This window comes from Macadamia integrifolia, chromosome 14, assembly GCF_013358625.1.
Source record: "Macadamia integrifolia cultivar HAES 741 chromosome 14, SCU_Mint_v3, whole genome shotgun sequence".
Taxonomy (NCBI): Eukaryota; Viridiplantae; Streptophyta; class Magnoliopsida; order Proteales; family Proteaceae; genus Macadamia; species Macadamia integrifolia.
The window spans coordinates 765,257-784,365 of NC_056570.1; the positions used below are offsets into that span (position 1 = coordinate 765,257).

Genomic DNA, 19,109 nt, shown 5'->3' on the forward strand with positions numbered 1-19,109 from the left:
TTTTGCTAGTTCAGCGAGAAAAAAAGAGGGGTTAGGTATAAGCTGGTTGGAACCCAAATCCAGATCCGAAGCAGAGTGGATTAGGGAAGAGGGAGGGGCAGAGATGATGGCCTGAGCTTGAGATGGGCTAGGAGGACCAATAGGTTGGGAGAGAGGGGTGGACTGGAGAAGTGATGCTCATAGGACATGGGCCCATAGGGCCCGTAGGGAGAACATAAGTCAAACATTCGGAAATATGGTTCAAGGTTTCCAAGGTGGGGCCTACATCCAGCTCTTCATGAGAATCGATAAAGACAACAAGGGTGGGATCCATAGCAGGTAGATCATGGAAGGTTAAAGCATCAAGTGACTTTTCCGCTAGGGGTGAGAGATTTCCAGAAGAGAGCTCCCTTTGAGGAGAGGAGGATTGAGAACCAAAAAGGGATGATCGGGTCTTAGCTTCAGAGGAATCTTCTCCCAAGGAACTATCAGAGCCTGAAGAGCCATCGTTGCTAACGAGATCCTCCTAAGATGAGTCAGAGGGGAAAACATCAGTGATTTGGACAGTGAAAAGATGCTCCTCAATCCCTTCCACATCCAATCAAGAAACTGTTATACCCATCAGTTAAAGGCTCTTCTTGGACCACTGGATCTTTTTGAGCTTCAATTGTGTTAGGCCGTTGGTGGTTATGTAGCTTTACATGCTCTCTGCCTCTCACCGGAGGATAGAGAAATTATCTTCTCTCATTGTCGGACATAGCCGAGTGGTCCCTATGAAAGCTGGGACCATTAGGGTTGACATGCACGTCTTTGTTGGACTCCTCGGCTGAGTTCTTCAGTAAGAAAATGGCAGTGTGATGGTAAAAAATTTTACAGCAAAGGCATTAAAGGTGCCGCCAATAATAGCAGACAAACTACTGAAACTAAAATCGTCTCTATCCTAAACAGAGATAGAGGGAAGGGCTTCAGAAGCAAAGACTTCTGCATAAATTCTAGCATAAGCCAGATGATCATTCCTATTGGCATCAGAGTAGAGCAGAGTGCCTAAAACTGAGCCTACAACACTCAGACCTTCGAAGCACCAAAAAAACAAGGGGAACCCCAGCATACTAATCGAAAGAGGAATGGTTGAGAAATCAACGTGGTTGAACAGCAGATGGCGGTGCCATGGGTAGAGGAAGACAGGATTTCGGCCCACTAACCAAGGGCCACCTTCCAGACTTCGCACCCTGTCATTCTCCTTAAAGAATCTGAACATAAAGAAGCCATGATCCAGAAGGTATGTATCCACAGTACCTACAGGCCTTCATTGCTTGATCAAAGATAACTTAACGAGATGGAAAGGACGGCATTGTCCCAAGAAGTGACCAATAAGTGAATTTTTCCAGCGAGAAGCTTCAAAATCCAGCAGACCCTCAAGGCATTTGGCTATCAAGTATTAAAGATCAAGTATTAAGGAGTCCCCATGCTTGGAGGGGAAGACCATCAACGGGAGGGGAGACGGTATGCTTGAAGTGGGAGTTCCAAGCAGCTCCCAAAGGGGGAGATTGGGCAAAGGAGGAGAGGGGGAGGCATGGGAAGTGGGAGAGAGGGAGGATGATGCACCCCTGTCAGGGAGGTTAGAAATGGAAGTTATCCTATAGGGAAGGTTTCAATGAAGGCGTGGGAATATAAGGGAGATTTGTTTCATTTTTTTTTTGGATAATTAAATAATTAATAACCAAAGGAGAGAGAATATACAAGGGAAGAGTGGGGGAGGGGAGGCTTAAGTCAACAAGGAAAAGCCAGCCCAGGGGAAAACAATAAGCAAAACAAAAATAAATGACTAAATAATAACATAGCAAACAGGTAGATGCCAAGCCAAGAGATCCAAGGGATACAATAAAAAAGGAGGGAGGGGAAAGCCTCAAGTAGGGGGAGGGTGTCAATATGAAGGTTCCAGGAGGCAATGATATGACTGTTCCTGAGGGAGCTGGGGACAGGCCTAGGCTGGAAGGAGAGAATTTTGAAGGTAACATCAATGGAAGTCCAAATCTTATCCAGAGAGCGAAAATTAGATGACCATCTACAAATGTTACGTTCCATCCAAAGGTGATTAATGGTTACAGAAAAGGCAAACTTTCTAATGGTATCACAAATAGTGGTTCTCGCAATGGTCACATCAATCTAGATCGATTCTCTATCTAGAGGGACGAGATCGCCAGCACCTAGAGTGGACCTTCTTCCAAACAGGGAAAGAGAAGGGGCAAGACAAGAAAAGGTGAGAAGAGTCCCCAAGACCATGTGGGCAGAGGTAGCAAGAGGGGTTGGCTGGGATGTGGTGGTAGATGAGGAAGGATTGAATGGGAAGACAGTTAGAGAGACATCTCCAGACTGTGACACTATGGCAAGGAATGTGGCCTTTGAACCAAACAAGATTTCGCTAAGCGACAACAGGGCCAGAGGATTTGACAAAGGACTAAGCAGAAGCAAATGAAAAGATCCTAGTGGAAGAGGGAAGCCAGATACAATTGTCTTCCCTTCCCCGGTGCCCAGGGGAGAGAGGTAAGGGAAGACTAGAGGTCAGCAAGGGGGGACCAACCTAAAGGAAAGAGGATAGAGGAAACAGGGCCAGACATGGGAAGACTCGAGGAGTAGATGATCCTAGGAGTGACCAAAGAGGAAAGAATGCCAGAAGGGTGCCAGGGATCCATCCAAAGAGAAGTCAATTGACTATTGCCAATAGAGAAGAAATGGCAGTAAAGGCCAAAGGTCTGAGACTAAGAATTTTCCTCCAGATTCAAGAGGCATCATAAGGGATGGGGGCAGTACAAAGGGAATGGTTAATAAGCAGGGATGAATGGATCCAATCAACCCAGATACTCCTCTGCTTGGACACAATTTTCCAGATGAGTTTAAGGATACCCACAGAGTTGACTTCTTTGATTCTTCTAATTCCCAGGCCTCCTTCAGATTTTGGAAGGTAGACCTTGTCTCAGTCAAGAGGGTGGAGAAACTTGGTTGAATCAGATCCCTTCCAAAGGAAGGAGCAGAGGAGCCCTTCTATGGACTTGATGATGGAAGAAGGGAGGGCATAAATGCCCGACCAATAGAGATACATGGACTAAAGGACGAATCTAATGAGGGTGAGACGCGCAACATAGGATAAAAGCTTGGCTTTCCATAGCTGAAGCCTCTCAAACAAGGGGGAGCATTGATGATCCGAGAGCCTAGAGGATATGAGAAGGAGCCCCAGGTATTTAACAGGAAGGGAGCCTCAGGAGAACCCAGTGATACGAAAGAGGAGATCCTGAGTCTCCTTAGAGACACCCGAGAGGAAGAGATTTGATTTGTGAAGGTTGATGCTAACATCGATAATCTATGCTAAATCATGGTTTAAGGTTGTCCTATATGATGTGACTAGAAATGCATAGGTGAAAACCTTTTTTTTTTTTTTTTTTCAGAGGAAGAATCTAGGTGATATCCGCTATTTTATTGGTATTGAGCTTTTGAGAAGCAAGAAAGGCATTAATCTGTCTCAAAGAAAGTACGTATTAGATCTCTTATTTGATATTAAAATGCTTGCATCCAAGCCAGTGGATATTCCACTGGGCCCTCATCAAAGTTTGGTGCCAATGATGGTGATCCCTTTACAAATGTTCATCAATATAGGAGCCTAGTAGGGAAACTAATATTTTATAATTAACATGCCTGACTTTTCCTTTGTTGTTAGAGTTCTCAGTCAATTCATGCAATCTCCTCATAAAGCTCATTGGGATGCAACTGGTCAGATACTTCGTTACTTGAAGGGTGCCCCATAAAAAGGTTATCGTCTTAATAAGCATATGGAGTTGGTTGCCTTCTCTGATGTTGATTGGGCTGGTTCAGCCATTGATCATCATTCTACTACAAGGTATTATACGTTTATTAGAGGCAATTTTGTCACTTAGTGGAGAAAAAAATTGACGACAATTACCAGGTCAAGTGCTAAAGCAGAGTATAGGACCACGGGTCATATTACTACCGAGCTAATGTGGCTTAGGTCTCTCCTTCTTGAGATGGGCTTTCTTGTGCCTACACCTATGAAGATGTATTGACAACCAAACAGCTATATATATTATCAGTAATCTAGTCTATCATGAACGACTAAACACATTGAGGTAGACTGCCATGTTGTTCAAGGTATTATGTTGAAGATGCCAATTGAGACTTTGATTGTTTCGACTTCATATCAGCTAGCAAATATATTTACTAAGTCTTTGTTTGCTCCTAGTTTTTGTCACTGTTGTACCAAGCTGAGCATGGATGATCTGTATACTCTAGCTTGAGGGGAGTGTTAAAGCTCTAGGGCAATTATGTCCTATAATTATTTTATTTACTCTTTACTTATTGTAGTAAGTACGTTAGGGGTATTTCTGTCCCCCTAACTTACACCTTTTTATTTGAGCCTATATATATAGATGTGGAGCAGGCTATGATAGGATACAATTCACTATTCACATGCTACCTCCAACACACAAGTTCGATAGTCTCTCTCTCTCTCTCTCTCTTTCTCTTTGTTTTCTCTTGCTTTGATTACTTAGATTCTGGTTTGTAACAACAATCATGACCAGCTCAGAGAATAAATACTAATCCATTTGGCACAGGAGCCAAGTCTAATCCATCCTGCTGGAAGTTAGATATTGTTGGTGAAGCAGATCCGAGTTCCCAAGAGTGGAATCGGATCGCTTATGGGCCCCAACAAATATTAGCTGGCTCAATTGCAAGGCATAATGAATGAAATATTGTAAAATAATGTGAACAACATAAGGATATTTAGGAAGAGACAAATGGGGACAATATGGATTTAAATTGTTAACTAGAGGTAATTTTGAAAGCTAACAAAAGAAGGGGGAATTTGATAAAAGAACTTAAGGGGTAGGGGCTTATTAGTAATAACCAAAATTTAAAACCATAAAGCAGTTGGAGAAGAACCCTTCTTCTTCCTCTCGACAGAATTGCAATCGGAAGACCAGCTAGGCTTCAAGAGCCAGAACTCACTGGTTCGACCTCGAACAGACTGAAATTTCTGGAGGAGCCACAACACAAGGATCTCTTGTTTCTCAAAGCCTATGACTTGAAACAGAAACGCAAAAGTAGATATGGAAGATCTGATTCAAGAACTGGCGGTAGATGTGTTGTTCTTCTATTACAAGTTTCGGTTGGCACAGATGATGGCACATCTAGTTCAGATCTTTAGGGGTTTTGGTTATCTAGGAGAGGGCTACCATCGCTCAAAATCTTAGCCAAATAGATCAAAGACTAAGGAGATCTGAGAGCTTGATTAAAGCTGCAAATATCATTGGAAACAGGGGATTTCTAGCAGGGAGAGAACAGTCACAATGTAAAACAGAAAAGATAAGAAGATAAGAGAGGTAAAATAAGATAAGAAGATTAGGGAAGGGAAGGAAGCTTCACACAACTCATGGCAGCTATAGCTTTAACCAAACAAACATTCAATTCTCAAACTTCTCCATTGTTGGCCTCAATAATATTATTTAAAGACTTATAACAATCCTACTTTCCTATGCTAAAACTGAAAAAAAATATTTTCATCTGATTTAAAATAAAAATAAATTCACTCATAAAAATAAAATTTGACTATCAAACTAAGTTCTAACTCAAAAAAGGAAAGAAATAGAGAAATAAACCAATTTTAGAAAGTAGCCTTAAATACAACGTGTAACTACATCAGCTCTCTCGGTCTTCAAAGAACTCAACTCTGTTGAGTTTGGCCATGCTCCCAAGATACCCTTGTAAATCACTCATCAATGAGGTGGCACGTATCTTGAAGCAGATGATGGGAACGTAGCTCTAAGAAAGAGAATAGGCTGATGTGTCATTAGAGTAGGAGACTATTGCCAATGTGACATGTCTGTCAAAGCGTGTGGCATCATCAATTACGTATGGCCTTGCTTCACCTTGATGTTGTTCCATGAACCATCATAAAAAATACCAATATGTTATTGCCGAGGTCGCCCTGAAAGAATGTCGCAATGTGCCAACGTGGTTGACTAAGCAAGGCATCTGGTATTTAACAACCCAAACTGTAAGTATACTCGAATAACTACAATGGCCTCTTCTCGAGTTATGGGTCCAAAACCTTGAACATAAATCTTCCTGAAGAGTTGCTTATGTGGAAGGTAGTGTGCTCAACCAAATTCAATAGAGATGAAGTTTGATTTTGTTCCAGGATCAACAATTGTATAAATATCAGTAGGATTAAAACCATGTAGGATAGTACTCTTTTGTTTGAAGAGATGAGCCTTATCAACTAGTCCATTTGAAAATGATGTAAGACTAACGGACTGAGCTTCACTTCATTATCATAATCAAGAACATCAACATCTTCATCTAAAGGATAAGGATATAAATCAAGATCAAAATCAACATTCTTCTCTGTCGGGTGCTTCTCTGCTATATTCACAAAAGGAGTCTTATTGGGGCATTTGTTGGCGTAGTTACCCTTCTCACCACAGTTATGGCATTTGATGTTCTTCACTCAATAACTATCTTTGTTGAGTTATGGCCTCTTTTCTTCCACTCTGTGATATTCAAGCTTCTTATTCTCCATGTGTCGTGGAGGCCTATAAACTGAAGGAATCTTGATCATACTCTTATAATAGCTGGACTTCTCTTCAATTGTCTTCATATAAGTTGTTGCTGCCACATCAACTGACCTAAAATCGTTGTAGCCAATTCTAATCGGATCTCAGTGCTTAGCCCACTGATATACCTTATAACTCGTTATCGGTCTCTCCTGAAGTCGGCACTTTGAAGATAGTTTATGGAACTTGAGGGTGTAGGTATCCACATTCTTGTTGCATTGTTGAAAATTAATCAATTTATAAAACATCATCTCATAATTAGGAGAAACAAATTTCTCAGTCAAAATCTACTTCATGGCCTCCTAATTAGTAACAGATCTAAGTCGCCTGACAAACCTGGAATGTATATATCATCGCACTATGAACATACGTACCCAATGAACTTGGTGAGAATGAGTTCACACTTCTCGTCTAGAAGGGATTTATAAGCAAAAATCCTCTCAACTTCGGTAAGCTAGTCAAGAAATTCTCTAGGTCTTTTTTCACCACTGAACTCTAGAACCTCAATTTTAATGTCATAATCTCTGTCACAAATTTTTCGTATAACATCCTGGGGTACAACTAGATGAGGTTGCTTCCTGTGAGGTGTATCTTCGATCCGTAAGGTATGAAATTGAGTAGGTGGTGTAGATGGTCCTTCTTTAACTACTTGTTGGACCTCTTCATAAAGGCAAGAATCTTAGTGAGAGTACCTTGAGTCTCTTCCATGAACTTGTCATATTTTGTTGCACTCTTCTTTTGATTTTCATGTAATTCCTTGTACAACTTGTAGAGCTCAGGTTTGGTGCTATGAGTAGAACCTACCATGGTTAGGAAATCACAGGAAATTCTCTCTGATACTACTTGATGCAGATTTGGGTTCCCGAAACTAGAATTGGATCGTTTATGGCCCCACACAAATATTAGATGGTTCAATTGCAAGGCATAATGGGAGGTTTGTAAATAAAGTGAACACTATAAGGTTCCTTAGGAAGAGACAAAACACTTGGGGACAATGTAGATTTAAAGTGTTAACTAGGGGTAATTTTTAAAACCAATAAAAAAGGGGTAATTTCATAAAAAAAATTTAAGGGGCAGGGGCTTATTAGTAATAACCAAAAGTTAAAACCATAGAGCAATTGGAGAAGAACCCTACTTCTTCCTCTTGACAGAACACCAAGTGGAAGACCAACAAGGCTTCAAGAGATAGAACTCACTGGTTCGACCTTAAATGGACCTAAAATTTCTAGAGGAGAGACACTGCACAAGGATCTCTTGTTTCTCACAGCCAGTGACTTGAAACAACAACCCAGAAGTTGATATGGAAGATCTGAGTCAAGAACTGGTGGTAGATGTGTTGTTCTTCTGTTGCAAGTTTTGGTTGGCACTACTAATAGCACATCCATGTCTGATCTTCAAGGCTTTTGGTTGTCTAAGAGAGGGATACCTTCACTCAAAATCTCAGCCCAAACAGATCAAACACTAAGATTTGATAGCTTGATTATGGATGCAAATATCGCCAAAAACAGGGGATTTCCGGCAAGGAGAGAACAATAACAATATAAAACAAAAAAGAGAAGAAAATAAGAGAGGAAAAGAAGAGAAGAGGATTAAGGAAGCGAAGGAAGCTTCACACAACTCATAATAGCCATAGCTTTAACCAAACAATCATTCAATTCTCAAACTTCTCCATCATTGGCCACAGTAAGAGTATTTAAAGACTTATAACGATCCTACTTTCCTATTCTAAAATTGAAACAAATATTTGCATCTAATCTAAAATAAAAATAAATTCTCATGCAAATAAAAACAAAATTTGACTACCAAACTAAGTTCTAACTCTAAAAAGGAAAGAAATAGAGAAATAAACCATATTAAGAAAGTAGCTCTAAATCCAACGTGTAACTGCATCAGTTGGTAGCCCCCACCTAGGATCCAATCTTGATATTAGAGAGATCCTGACTCCATGCATTAGTATCAGACCCTCAACCCCTAAAACCAGCTGGTAAGCAAGGGGACCCAGTAATACCCTAATCTGATTTCATACCCCTACCTATGAACAGGCAAGAGGACAGAATAGAGGAAACCAATGCTGGCATGGTTGGCAATTGTGGAGTGCTAAGAAGGCAGAAATGACCCCACCTGCTCTTGTTCAGCCTACCAATATCACTGCATAACTCATCAGGAGGTGTGGACAAAGAGGTAAAATTTAATTATGAGATTAGGTACAAGAGAATAGGGTAGATAGGCTAAGGGGACCACATTTTCTGCTAAACAGGCAGGTACAAACTGGCCAGCCGGTTGGACAGGCAAAATACATATTTTTTTGGGTTTTTGCACTATGGGCCCACACCTCTACTGTGCAAATCCCCATCATACCCCTATATTAATAGGCCTATTTGAGGTACAAAATGCATATTTTATAATTATAAATAAAAAGAGGAAATTAAATTTACAAGTTAATCACATAATGGGCTAATTAGGCTATTTGGGTTATATATAAGGAATTTAATAGGGGCCAGCCAAACAGACCCTTAAGTCTGCTTGGGCTGCCCTATATAAGGATTATTAGGGATAAGAATCACCCTTAAAATCTTTGGCTACTGTTAGTACAGAAATGGAAAGAAGAAGAAGAAGAGAGGAGAAAGAAAGAAGAGAAGAAGAGGAGATAGAGAGGGAGTTGCTGATTCTTAGACAACTGCTGGATACTTCAGTAAATAGGTAAGTCCAACGGTTCATTTTAGTAGAGCAATTGTTGGTAGTTTCATCAATTGGGTAGGTAGACCTTAGGGTTTGGTTCAATTAGAGGTTGCTGGGGAATCCCTGTGAGTTAGACTACTACCCAGTAGAGAAAACCCCAAATTCTAAGGGGATACTGGGATTTAATTTAGTGAGACCTTCTCCCTACTAAACCCTAAGACCTAGGTTTATACTTATTTGGTAGAATTTTAGGAATTGAGGTTACAATAAGGCTGTATGGACAGAATTCTGCTAAAACCCTAACATAGGAATTTATTTCAGATTTTTAGTTTTATAAATCCCTTCCCTAAGATCCTAATATGAGCTCAAATTGAATTCAGATATTCTCTTTTATATGTGTAGGCAGATATATCAATTCTAAATTAAGCAAATGAATAGAGAACTGAATTGTTTTTTAGATTTGATATACCCTTCTTGACTACTAAAATTCTGCAGAATTTAATATAATAATTCCAATATTAAAAGTTGGAAACCCAAACATGTGTCATTAAGGAAAAAGTACCTAACCTTTCTTGTCTAGTATTCTAAAATGGAACATAGCAGAGAGGAGAAGGCACAATTTAGCCTAACAGTACCTGGGACAATAGAACACAGTAAGGCAGAATCAGATTCTGCAGAAAATAGGGGAACCGGTAAGTCCCAACCGGCCAGTCGGTTGTTGCCCAGGCAACCTGTCGTTTTGGGGCAGCAACCTACCTGTTTGGGTTCCAGTGGCCAGTTCTACTGTACCATTGGTCAGCATGACTTGGACCCAGTGTGGGAACTGTGTACATGAAGTTTTCAATTAAATGGAACCCAGAGAGGTAGAGTACAGTGTTTGAAGTTCTAAAACCTTGATTGGACTATTGATGTGACTCCAGGACATTCTACCTAAGTGTAGGACCCACTAGTGGTTCCCTACATGTAACCCCAGTAGTAAAAGAAGTTGGGAAACCTAGACTGTGTAAGAAAGAACAGTCAAATGCGCAACTAAATTGGGAATAGGGATAATATACTTAGGCAGATTGGGGTAGACTGTAATTTTTATTTTGTAAATAATGACTTGAATATCTTGTGAAATAGGAAAAATAAGTTGTAGTGAGGGAATCTAATTGATCCAAATAAGTGAATTTTTCAAGAATTTGGACACTAAGGTGAATGGGTGCCCTGACTTATTTTATGGAGTGTTTATTACTATAAGTCTTGCCTACGATTCATGCATTATGATTGTGTGCATGTAATTATTGTTATTGTTCTGAAACTGACTTGTGGAAGGAAAGCTGGAACAGGCAAGATGGGACACTGATAGGTGCCCAGTGGTTATTGTATGCGTGTTGTGAATGCTTGATGTTTGGATTTGCATCATGTAGAAATTTTGGGCTAGGACATCACCATCCGTGTGCTACAACCACTTGTCAGTAAGGGGATAGGTACTGACTAATCCCGTCATGTGGCTGCCAGATTAGTAGTACACTTCCGTGGTACAACGTACTGTACCTAGAGATAGATAGCAGCAGGGTACGATGTACTATACACTTGATTGCCCGTGGTTACTAACCTAGGGATTAGCTGGGGTCCGAGGTTCTTTTCGAGACTGGCTGACTCTTGCCTGCAACAAGCTTGTATTCCTGAGGTCCAACGTATAGGGTAGGGAATACCACCTACATTGTGTAGCACTATACCACTGATTTCAGACTTAGTAATGGACTAGGAAGTAGTATAATGTTAAATGCATCCACAAGCATAATATAAGGTGTGGAGCATGCATTGCATCATTTGAAATTTGTTTGCTTGCTTGCCCCCACCCCCTGACTGAGCATGACGTGCTCACCCTCTTTATTTACTTTCCCCAGATGACGAGACTGGTATTTTGCCTACTGCCAGCTTTTATCATGAGACAGTGGCCTTAGATTACTTGGCCAATCTTCCAGAGGATGAAACCGATCATGGACCTGACTATGGATGTGATGACTGCACCCATGGAGGCAAGTTCTTCTGAGGAATAGAATAGATTATTCCTATGTCTTTTTGTATATATTTCCACTGATGCGAACTCTGATATATATAGTCTACTTCTGAGACACGGTGAACTGTGTAATTATTCTTTTTGTAAGGTATATGACTTTTATCTAGATAACTGTAAATATAATGTATCACATAGTGACACTCAAAATGATGTAATATATCTCACTGATGGACTATTTCTATTTATATGACCTCTGATCTTTAGTTGTGTAGTTGTGGTGTTATGATCTACCCTAGTCTAGATCCTGGGGAAATAGGCTGACTAGATACGGTGAGGTGTCCAATGCCGCATGCCTTGGCCTATTGGAGGCAAGGTGTGACAGACTCACCCAGAGAAGGGGGGGGGGGGAAAGAGGAGGAATAAGAAACTTGATTTCATCGGAAACATTGATACATTTACTAGAGAAATTGACCAAATTTTGCACTTACAGATTAAAAAGAAATCCATTAGATAGTTGAGAGCTATTCTCAATGAAAGCATGCCAGCAATAGTCAACCATAACTCGATTAATAGCTAATTTTCCACAAATATGGCCACCTTTGCAAGCTTCAAGCCCAATAAATTTTGTCTAAAATTGCCAACATTATTGAGAATACCAAGCCTACAATAAAATTTCCAGCACTAGACATACTCTAAAAAGCTCTGCCGGCACCAACTAAAGTTCTAAGTGCTCATTCCTTTGTCAATAATAGAGCCCAAGGATTCCAGAACATAGAGAATCAGCCCCCCTTTTTCCGACAAGTCCAATATAATTATTTTTCATTGTATAAAATCACATGATAAACTTCCCAAACTCTTAAAGGGTGAGCCTTGGACCAAAGCTATAATGAACATAGTCACATGAACAGTGAGTCAAAATATTGGAAATTTTTTTTTTCTTCCTTTTTGATTAGTGAATGAATAATTAACAAAATGGAATCTTCTTCTAGCTAAGACTGGAATTTCCAATAATTCTTATACATGCAACGGTAAAATTTTTTTTGCAAAATCAATATTACAAGGACAATCTTGGCATGCCAGTTTTGCAGTAGTTTACTTTATTCAGAATAAATTTAAAAAATAGTTACATCTAAAATATATGGACTATAATATGATGCTTTAGGCTCTTTTATTGTAAACTATAACTAGAAGGATTGTGCTTAAAGCATCATTCTGTAAACAGTCAGAGAATATTGGAAAGGTGTATAAAAATAGACAAGAAGGAGATACAAAACAACTACCTCAAATCTTGAGGCCGCAACAAAGGAACCTTTGGACCATCATTTTTCCCTTTAACAGGCCTAAGTGGAGACGTCAGTATCAATCCATGGTTCATCCTTGAAGAACATTTCCAGTGAAGCCTCTAATAACAATTAAGTTGAAGGTAAATCACCAAAACTATACAATAGTAGAACATAAACATTCAAGTAGATAAATAATTATTGAAGTAATGTGCATGAAGGATATCTATATGGAGCAGGTTTCCTTCACTGGCAGCTATATCTGCCAATTGGCAGCTTGGTTGGCACCCAAAATGCGATGTGTTCTCCACTCTCCATTCATATGTACAGCTTCACATGGAAAGAAGGTAGGAAAATTAGTTGTAAATGGTTCGTCTTTTTTTTCCCCTCTTTTTTTGGGTAGGGGAGAATCTGGCCTGCTGAAATTACATATAGAAGAATCCAATACATGGTGGTCCATCCAATTAAGATGGTCCACTACATTTGACACAAGACAAGTCCAGAGCATATCTATCAATCAGCCAAGGAATTATAAAATTACCCTCCACAAGATAGAAATAACTGTCAGTGAAGGACCTTTCTCCATATTTTCACAATAAAACTTACCATTAAATTAGCCAAAGCAATCCCAATGATGTCTTTGTTGGTTGCACCATCTAGTCCTAAAAGAGAACTGCTATTCAAGTCAGATGCCTTTGATCTAGGATCCTCCACACATCTTCCATTAACAATGGCAAACAAGCTGTGCCCTGATGAGACCTTGAAGAGCTCCTTCAAGAAAAGAAAAACTAATTCTTCAGTATTAAATGTCAAATTGTAAAACATGTTAGCCATTAACTATATTAACAGAAACTTGCACATCGGTATACATAATTGGCCATTATAAAGCATACATAAAATCACACCAATAGTGCAAAGAGACCCAAAGAAATGCATTTGTCAAATTAACAAACCTCAGGGTTCCCTGTTTGAGGCCAAATAAAAAATTCCTCTCCAACTCGTGAACCGACAATGTTCACACCAAGTCTTTGACAAACTTCAATATAAACGATGCCAAGGAAAATTGCTGTTAACAAGCAACAACGCCATCAGGTGTTATAAATTCACTTAATGGGAAAGAAGGATAGATATAGTGTACTTCAAAGCAGAACAACTTCATACTCTCCAAATATGGTTTCAATGGGAACAATAAAGAAGTCTATGCTAGCAGCAACTAATATAAGAAGAATCAGGATAAGGCTTTACCACTGCCACCTCCAGAGCTTAGCACCGTGTGCAAGTATGAAAACTTTGAGTCTAGAAGTAAGGGAAGCCTTTTAAAGCCACGAGATTCGAAAAGAACTAAATTTACAGCCTCCAACACTTCCACCAAATGGCAACCCATGTCTCTTGAAACCAACTCTGCTTCCACTTCTTTGGCGATAGCATCCAACCCAGTCAACCACTCAGATATGCTCTTCCCAGCCAATGGAACAGTTTCCAAGGAATCCCACCCTTTTTCTTAAATAGGGACCAAAGCATCTCTCCTTTCATTCATTAGGGAGAGAGCATCCATGTCTCGATCGAAAGCCATAAAGGCTTCGTTTTCAGCTGCAACATATAGCAAAGCCTGCAGCAATGTATTTGGCACAAAAAAGAACTTCAGAAAGACAGTCAAACATGTATACAGCCATACCCACCATACACAGGAAACAAGGTCACAATATTGATTTCTGCATCAATGTTCAACCCTAAACAATATTGAAATTAGTATCTCCAGATTATTTAGCACACAATATCAGAGAAACCAAAAATCTCAGCACATCTGATGCTTGTAGCAATAAAACATGTCAATTAATTTAGACAGCAATTTTGAAGTGAAGAATAAGAAAAACCAAGAAAATTAAGGTGGTCCCCACTCAGCAAGGAATCAATCCACTTTAACAGCCGTGTAACTTCTGAGTGAAGTAGTAAGAGATCCTGATTGATCTGGTTAAACTTACGATTCGAGGAAGACTAACAAACGGGCTTATGGTATATACCTTAGCAAGAGAAATATCTTTGTCCTTGGACTGAAAAGATATTTCCTGGGTGAAATTTTCCCTCGCGGCTTTAAGAACCTGCAATAGTTTGAAAGTGATACGACGGAATTTGTCACCCAATAAAGCGAGGACACGTGGCATCCGAGGGAGGGACACATGTCGCCCATCCGATAGAGGCCGCAAAGGCTTCAAACCACGTGAGGAGAAGATTCCCAAGGGGGGTTCCCGAAACCCTAGGCCGAGAAACCCTATAAGAGGGAACCGAAAAGGAACTTAGAGGAGGTACGCCGACACCCACTATTACTCCTGTAAAAACACTGTTCTGCCACTCACTAACTTGGGCATCGGAGGACTAATCCCGGAGATACCTCCAGGCCATTGCCTTCTGTGCTTGTGCAGGGTCGGCTCATACGGATTTTCGACAGTAACAGATTGGCGCCGTCTGTGGGAACGACAGTAATGGTGGGGAAAACCTACAATTGTAAGAAAACCAGAACAGCGCCGAGTATAAACATGGATGAGGGGGAAGCTTCAGGAGGGCTCTCCCCCTCGACGGAAATCGGCGAAGAATGGGGAAACAATGATCGGGAAGGTTCCACGAGGGACCAGCACTCGACCTGATATTCGGTACACAGAGATAGTAATCTTCTGCCCCCTCCTAGGGCGCAGGAATATGTGACAAGGGAGTAGTTTGACGCCCTTCAGGAGAAGTATGACCAAATGGCTGAGACAATGAAGGAGGTCTCCAAGGCCGTCTCTCAGAGGACCGATGGAGCACTACGAGGCTCCCATGTCTAGCTAAAGCAAGCCCAAGACGAGGGCCGGAGTAGTTCAGGATCGATAAGTTCTGGCTAGAATCCTCGAAACCAAGCCATGAGGGAAAGCCCCGCACCCAAAGAAAGGGCGCGACGCGCCAATGGGGCCAGGCATAAAGGACCATGCTAAGGAGATGAACAGAAACGTGAGGACTCGGGGTTGAAGCAGATGATCCTAGACCTGAAAGACGAGATCCAGAAGGTCACAGAAAACCAGATGGGAACTCATGATCCGGATCTCACTAATGACATGGCTCTAGCCGATGAGGTCATAAGGGACCCCCTCTCGATCGATTTTCGTCTACCCAAATATGACACCTACGACGGGTCTGGAGACCCCGTCGATCATCTGAAAGGCTTCAAGATTGCAATGCAGTTTCACCGAGTCTCGAAAAACATCATGTGTCGTGCCTTACCTTTAACGTTCAAAGGAGCGACAAGGTTATGGTACAATCGCCTGCCGACAAAATCGATTCACAGCTTCAGCGATTTGAGTTACTTCTTCATGAGGGGATTCTCCAGTAACCAACCCCTTCAGAAGACCACATTTGAGTTACTTCTTCATGAAGGAGAGTCACTACGAAGCTACATGAAGCGCTTCTAGCAGGAGAAGATCAAGATCAGAGGTTTGGACCCGAAAGAAGAGTTCACAACCTTGTTGGGAGGCATCAAAGATAAAGTGCTAAAAAGGCCTTTGGTGAAACATACACCGAAGAACCTAGCTGAGTTGAGGGCTCGGTATGATAAATATATTCAAATGGAAGAAACCCTCCAAGCTGATGAGGAAGCTGAAGCGACGACGAGGAGTAAAAGGACCTCAAGAGATGATGACAAACCTTTCGAGGGCAAGAGACAAAAGTTTGAACGTGATTGGCCACCTAGTCTGCCGAAGAAGTTCGAGAGATATGCACCGCTAAACCGAAGATTGACGGATGTGCTAATGCAGAGAAAAGAAACCCCAGACATTCGAGTCATGAAGTGGCCTAGGAAGATGGGACGACATCCTGAGAGACGCAACATGGACAAGTATTGCCACTTCCACAGAGACCACGGTCATGACACCGAAGATTGTTGGCACCTGAAAGGAGAGATCGAAGGAATGATCCGAAGAGGATACCTAGGTCAGTTCGTAGACTGCAAAAAGGAAGATGCCCAAGGCGGCAATGATGGCAGGGACAACCACCAAAGAGATGGTAGAGGCCGCAGTGAAAGAAGGGGGCCAGCCCGTAGGGGTAATCAGGAACAGCAAAGGGATCGGACGCCCGAAGAAGCTAACCATTGCCCCCGTGATGATCATAAAAGCCCAACTAGGGCTATAGCGACTATCAGTGGAGGCCTAACCACTGAAGATAGTTCCATCTTGGCCAGGAAAGCAAAAGCCTATGCGAGAAGCGTGCATGTGGCCAAATGGTCAAACAAGAGGGCAAGGATGGGGACGGTTATCTCCTTCTCGGATGACGACCTGGAAGGGGTGCAAATGCCACATGACAATGCCCTGGTAATTACCATGATCGTCGTCGATTGCAGAGTAAAAAGGATCTTAGTGGATAACGGCAGCTCAACTAATATCCTATTCCTTGAAGCCTTCCAGAAGATGGGTCTAGATAAAGGAAACCTAAAGAAGGTCGAACACCCGTTGTAAGGGTTCTCGGGTGTCCTGGTCAAAGTAGAAGGGTCAGTTGAGCTGCTGGTGAGGGCAGACACCAGAGACCGCCAGGTAATAGTTATGATCAACTTCCTGGTAGTAGACATCACTTCAGCGTACAACGCCATACTAGGGAGAGTCGGCTTAAACTTATTAAAAGTTATCGTCTCCATGCCACACCTCAAAATGAAGTTTCCAACTAAGAATGGGGTTAGGGAGTGTCGAGGCAATCAAGAGGCATCCCAGAAGTACTACGCCACCACCTTATGGGGAAAGGGAAAGGCGGGCAAAGCATTCCCGATAGAAGATCTAAGCGATGATACAAATTATCAGAGGGGAGAATCGACGAAGGAGCTGATACGAGTCGAAGCCGAAGAAGGGGATAGTACTCGCCAATTCCAAGTCGGGGCTACAATGCCAAGACAGCAACGGGAAAAACTCATCTCATTCCTTCGAGCCAATTCTGATGTCTTCGCCTGGTCCACCTCAGACATGCCTGGGATAGACCGAGAAGTAATAGAGCATCGTTTAAGCATCGACTTGACTAAAAAGTCGGTATAGTAGAAGAAGAGGACCTTCACCCCCGAGAGGTAGCAGAAGATAGATGAGGAGATAGAGAAGTTACTAGGAGCAAAGTTCATCTGCAAAATCCAATACCCCGAATGGATATCCAACATGGTTGTAGTCCCAAATGCAAACAGGAGTTGGAGGTTCTGCATCAACTTCACGGATTTAAACAAGGCATGCCCAAAAGACAGCTACCCCTTACCAAAGATAGACTTTCTCATCGACGCCACTTTGGGACATGAGGCGCTGAGCTTCATAGACGCATACTCGGGATACAATCATATCAAGATGTGTAAGGAAAATGTCCCAAAGACATCCTTCGTGACCGAGGGAGGACTTTACTACTACGATGTGAAGCCCTTCGGACTAAAAAATGCAGGGGCCACTTATCAAAGGTTAGTGAACAAGATCTTCAAGGGGATGATCGGCAAGACTATGGAGGTGTACGTGGATGATATACTAGTGAAAAGCCTGAAAGCAAAACACAATATCTGAGACCTAGAAAAGGCATTCTAAGTATTAAGGCAATACGGCATGAAGCTGAATCCAACAAAGTGCACGTTCGGAGTGAAAGTTCCTCGGCTTCATCGTTTCAGAGAGGGGAATCAAAGCCAATCTGGTGAAGATACAGGCTATTCGAGATATGAGGTCACCACAGAATGTGAAGCAATTCCAGGAGATCACAGGTAGAGTCACCCCCTAGGACGGTTCATGTCTCGATCATCGTATAAGTGCCTTCCTTTCTTCAAAACCTTGAAAGGGTCGAAAAAGTTTGAGTGGACAGAAGAGTGCAAAAATTCCTTCAAACTATTGAAAGAGTACCTAGTGACACCCCTACTACTGACGAAGCCAAATATGGGGGATACCTTGCAGTTATACCTAGCTGTATTGGCAATGGCAGTGGCAGTGAGTGCGGTACTGATAAAATAAGAAGGAAGACAACGACTAATAGCAGAAAGAAAGCTGAGGCCCTATTTTCAGTCGCATACGGTGTGTGTGCTCACAGACTAACCTCTGAAGAAGATACTATAGAGGCCGGATATGTCTGGCCGCCTAGTAAACTGGGCCACAGAATTAGGAGAATTCGACATCCAATATAAGCCGAGAACTGTAAGAAAAGCATAGGCTCTAGCAGACTTCATAGCTGAGACAATGCTAATAGATGAACCCTAGGAGTCTGTTGAGTCTTGGGCAGAAAGGACTTATACATTGTATGTGGATGGTGCATCCAACAGCACAGGGAGTAGTGTTAGGATCATACTTGTTAGCCCTGAAGGATTCAAAATCGAGTATGCAATACGGTTTGACTTTAATGCCTCCAACAATGAAGCTGAGTACGAAGCCTTAATAGCCAGAATAAACCTGGTGCAGGCCTTGATGGTACAGGAGTTAGTAGTACACAGCGACTCAGCTCGTGGTGCGACAGGTGAATGGGGACTATGAAGCCAAGGAATAGAGAATGGCCCCGTACTTAAAGACAGTGCGAGAGAAA

General features: G+C 41.7%; 1 protein-coding gene and 1 long non-coding RNA gene across 2 annotated transcripts in view; one reads left to right on the top strand and one right to left on the bottom strand.

Annotated features, from left to right (window-relative positions):
• The window catches only part of LOC122061022, a 64,246-nt gene that overhangs the window by 15,265 nt on the left and 29,872 nt on the right, over positions 1-19,109 (bottom strand). Inside the window, exons 2-5 of the mRNA XM_042624178.1 lie at positions 13,815-14,178; positions 13,523-13,635; positions 13,176-13,340; positions 12,570-12,691 (exon numbers count right to left, since the gene is read on the bottom strand). Of these exons, the coding sequence (XP_042480112.1) occupies positions 12,570-12,691; positions 13,176-13,340; positions 13,523-13,635; positions 13,815-13,953 (539 nt within the window). The 5' untranslated portion in view covers positions 13,954-14,178. The remainder of the gene's footprint in view (positions 1-12,569; positions 12,692-13,175; positions 13,341-13,522; positions 13,636-13,814; positions 14,179-19,109) is intronic.
• On the top strand, positions 9,185-11,534 carry LOC122061025. The gene is made up of 2 exons (XR_006134531.1): positions 9,185-9,305; positions 11,177-11,534. It is a non-coding gene; the product is annotated as an uncharacterized LOC122061025 (long non-coding RNA).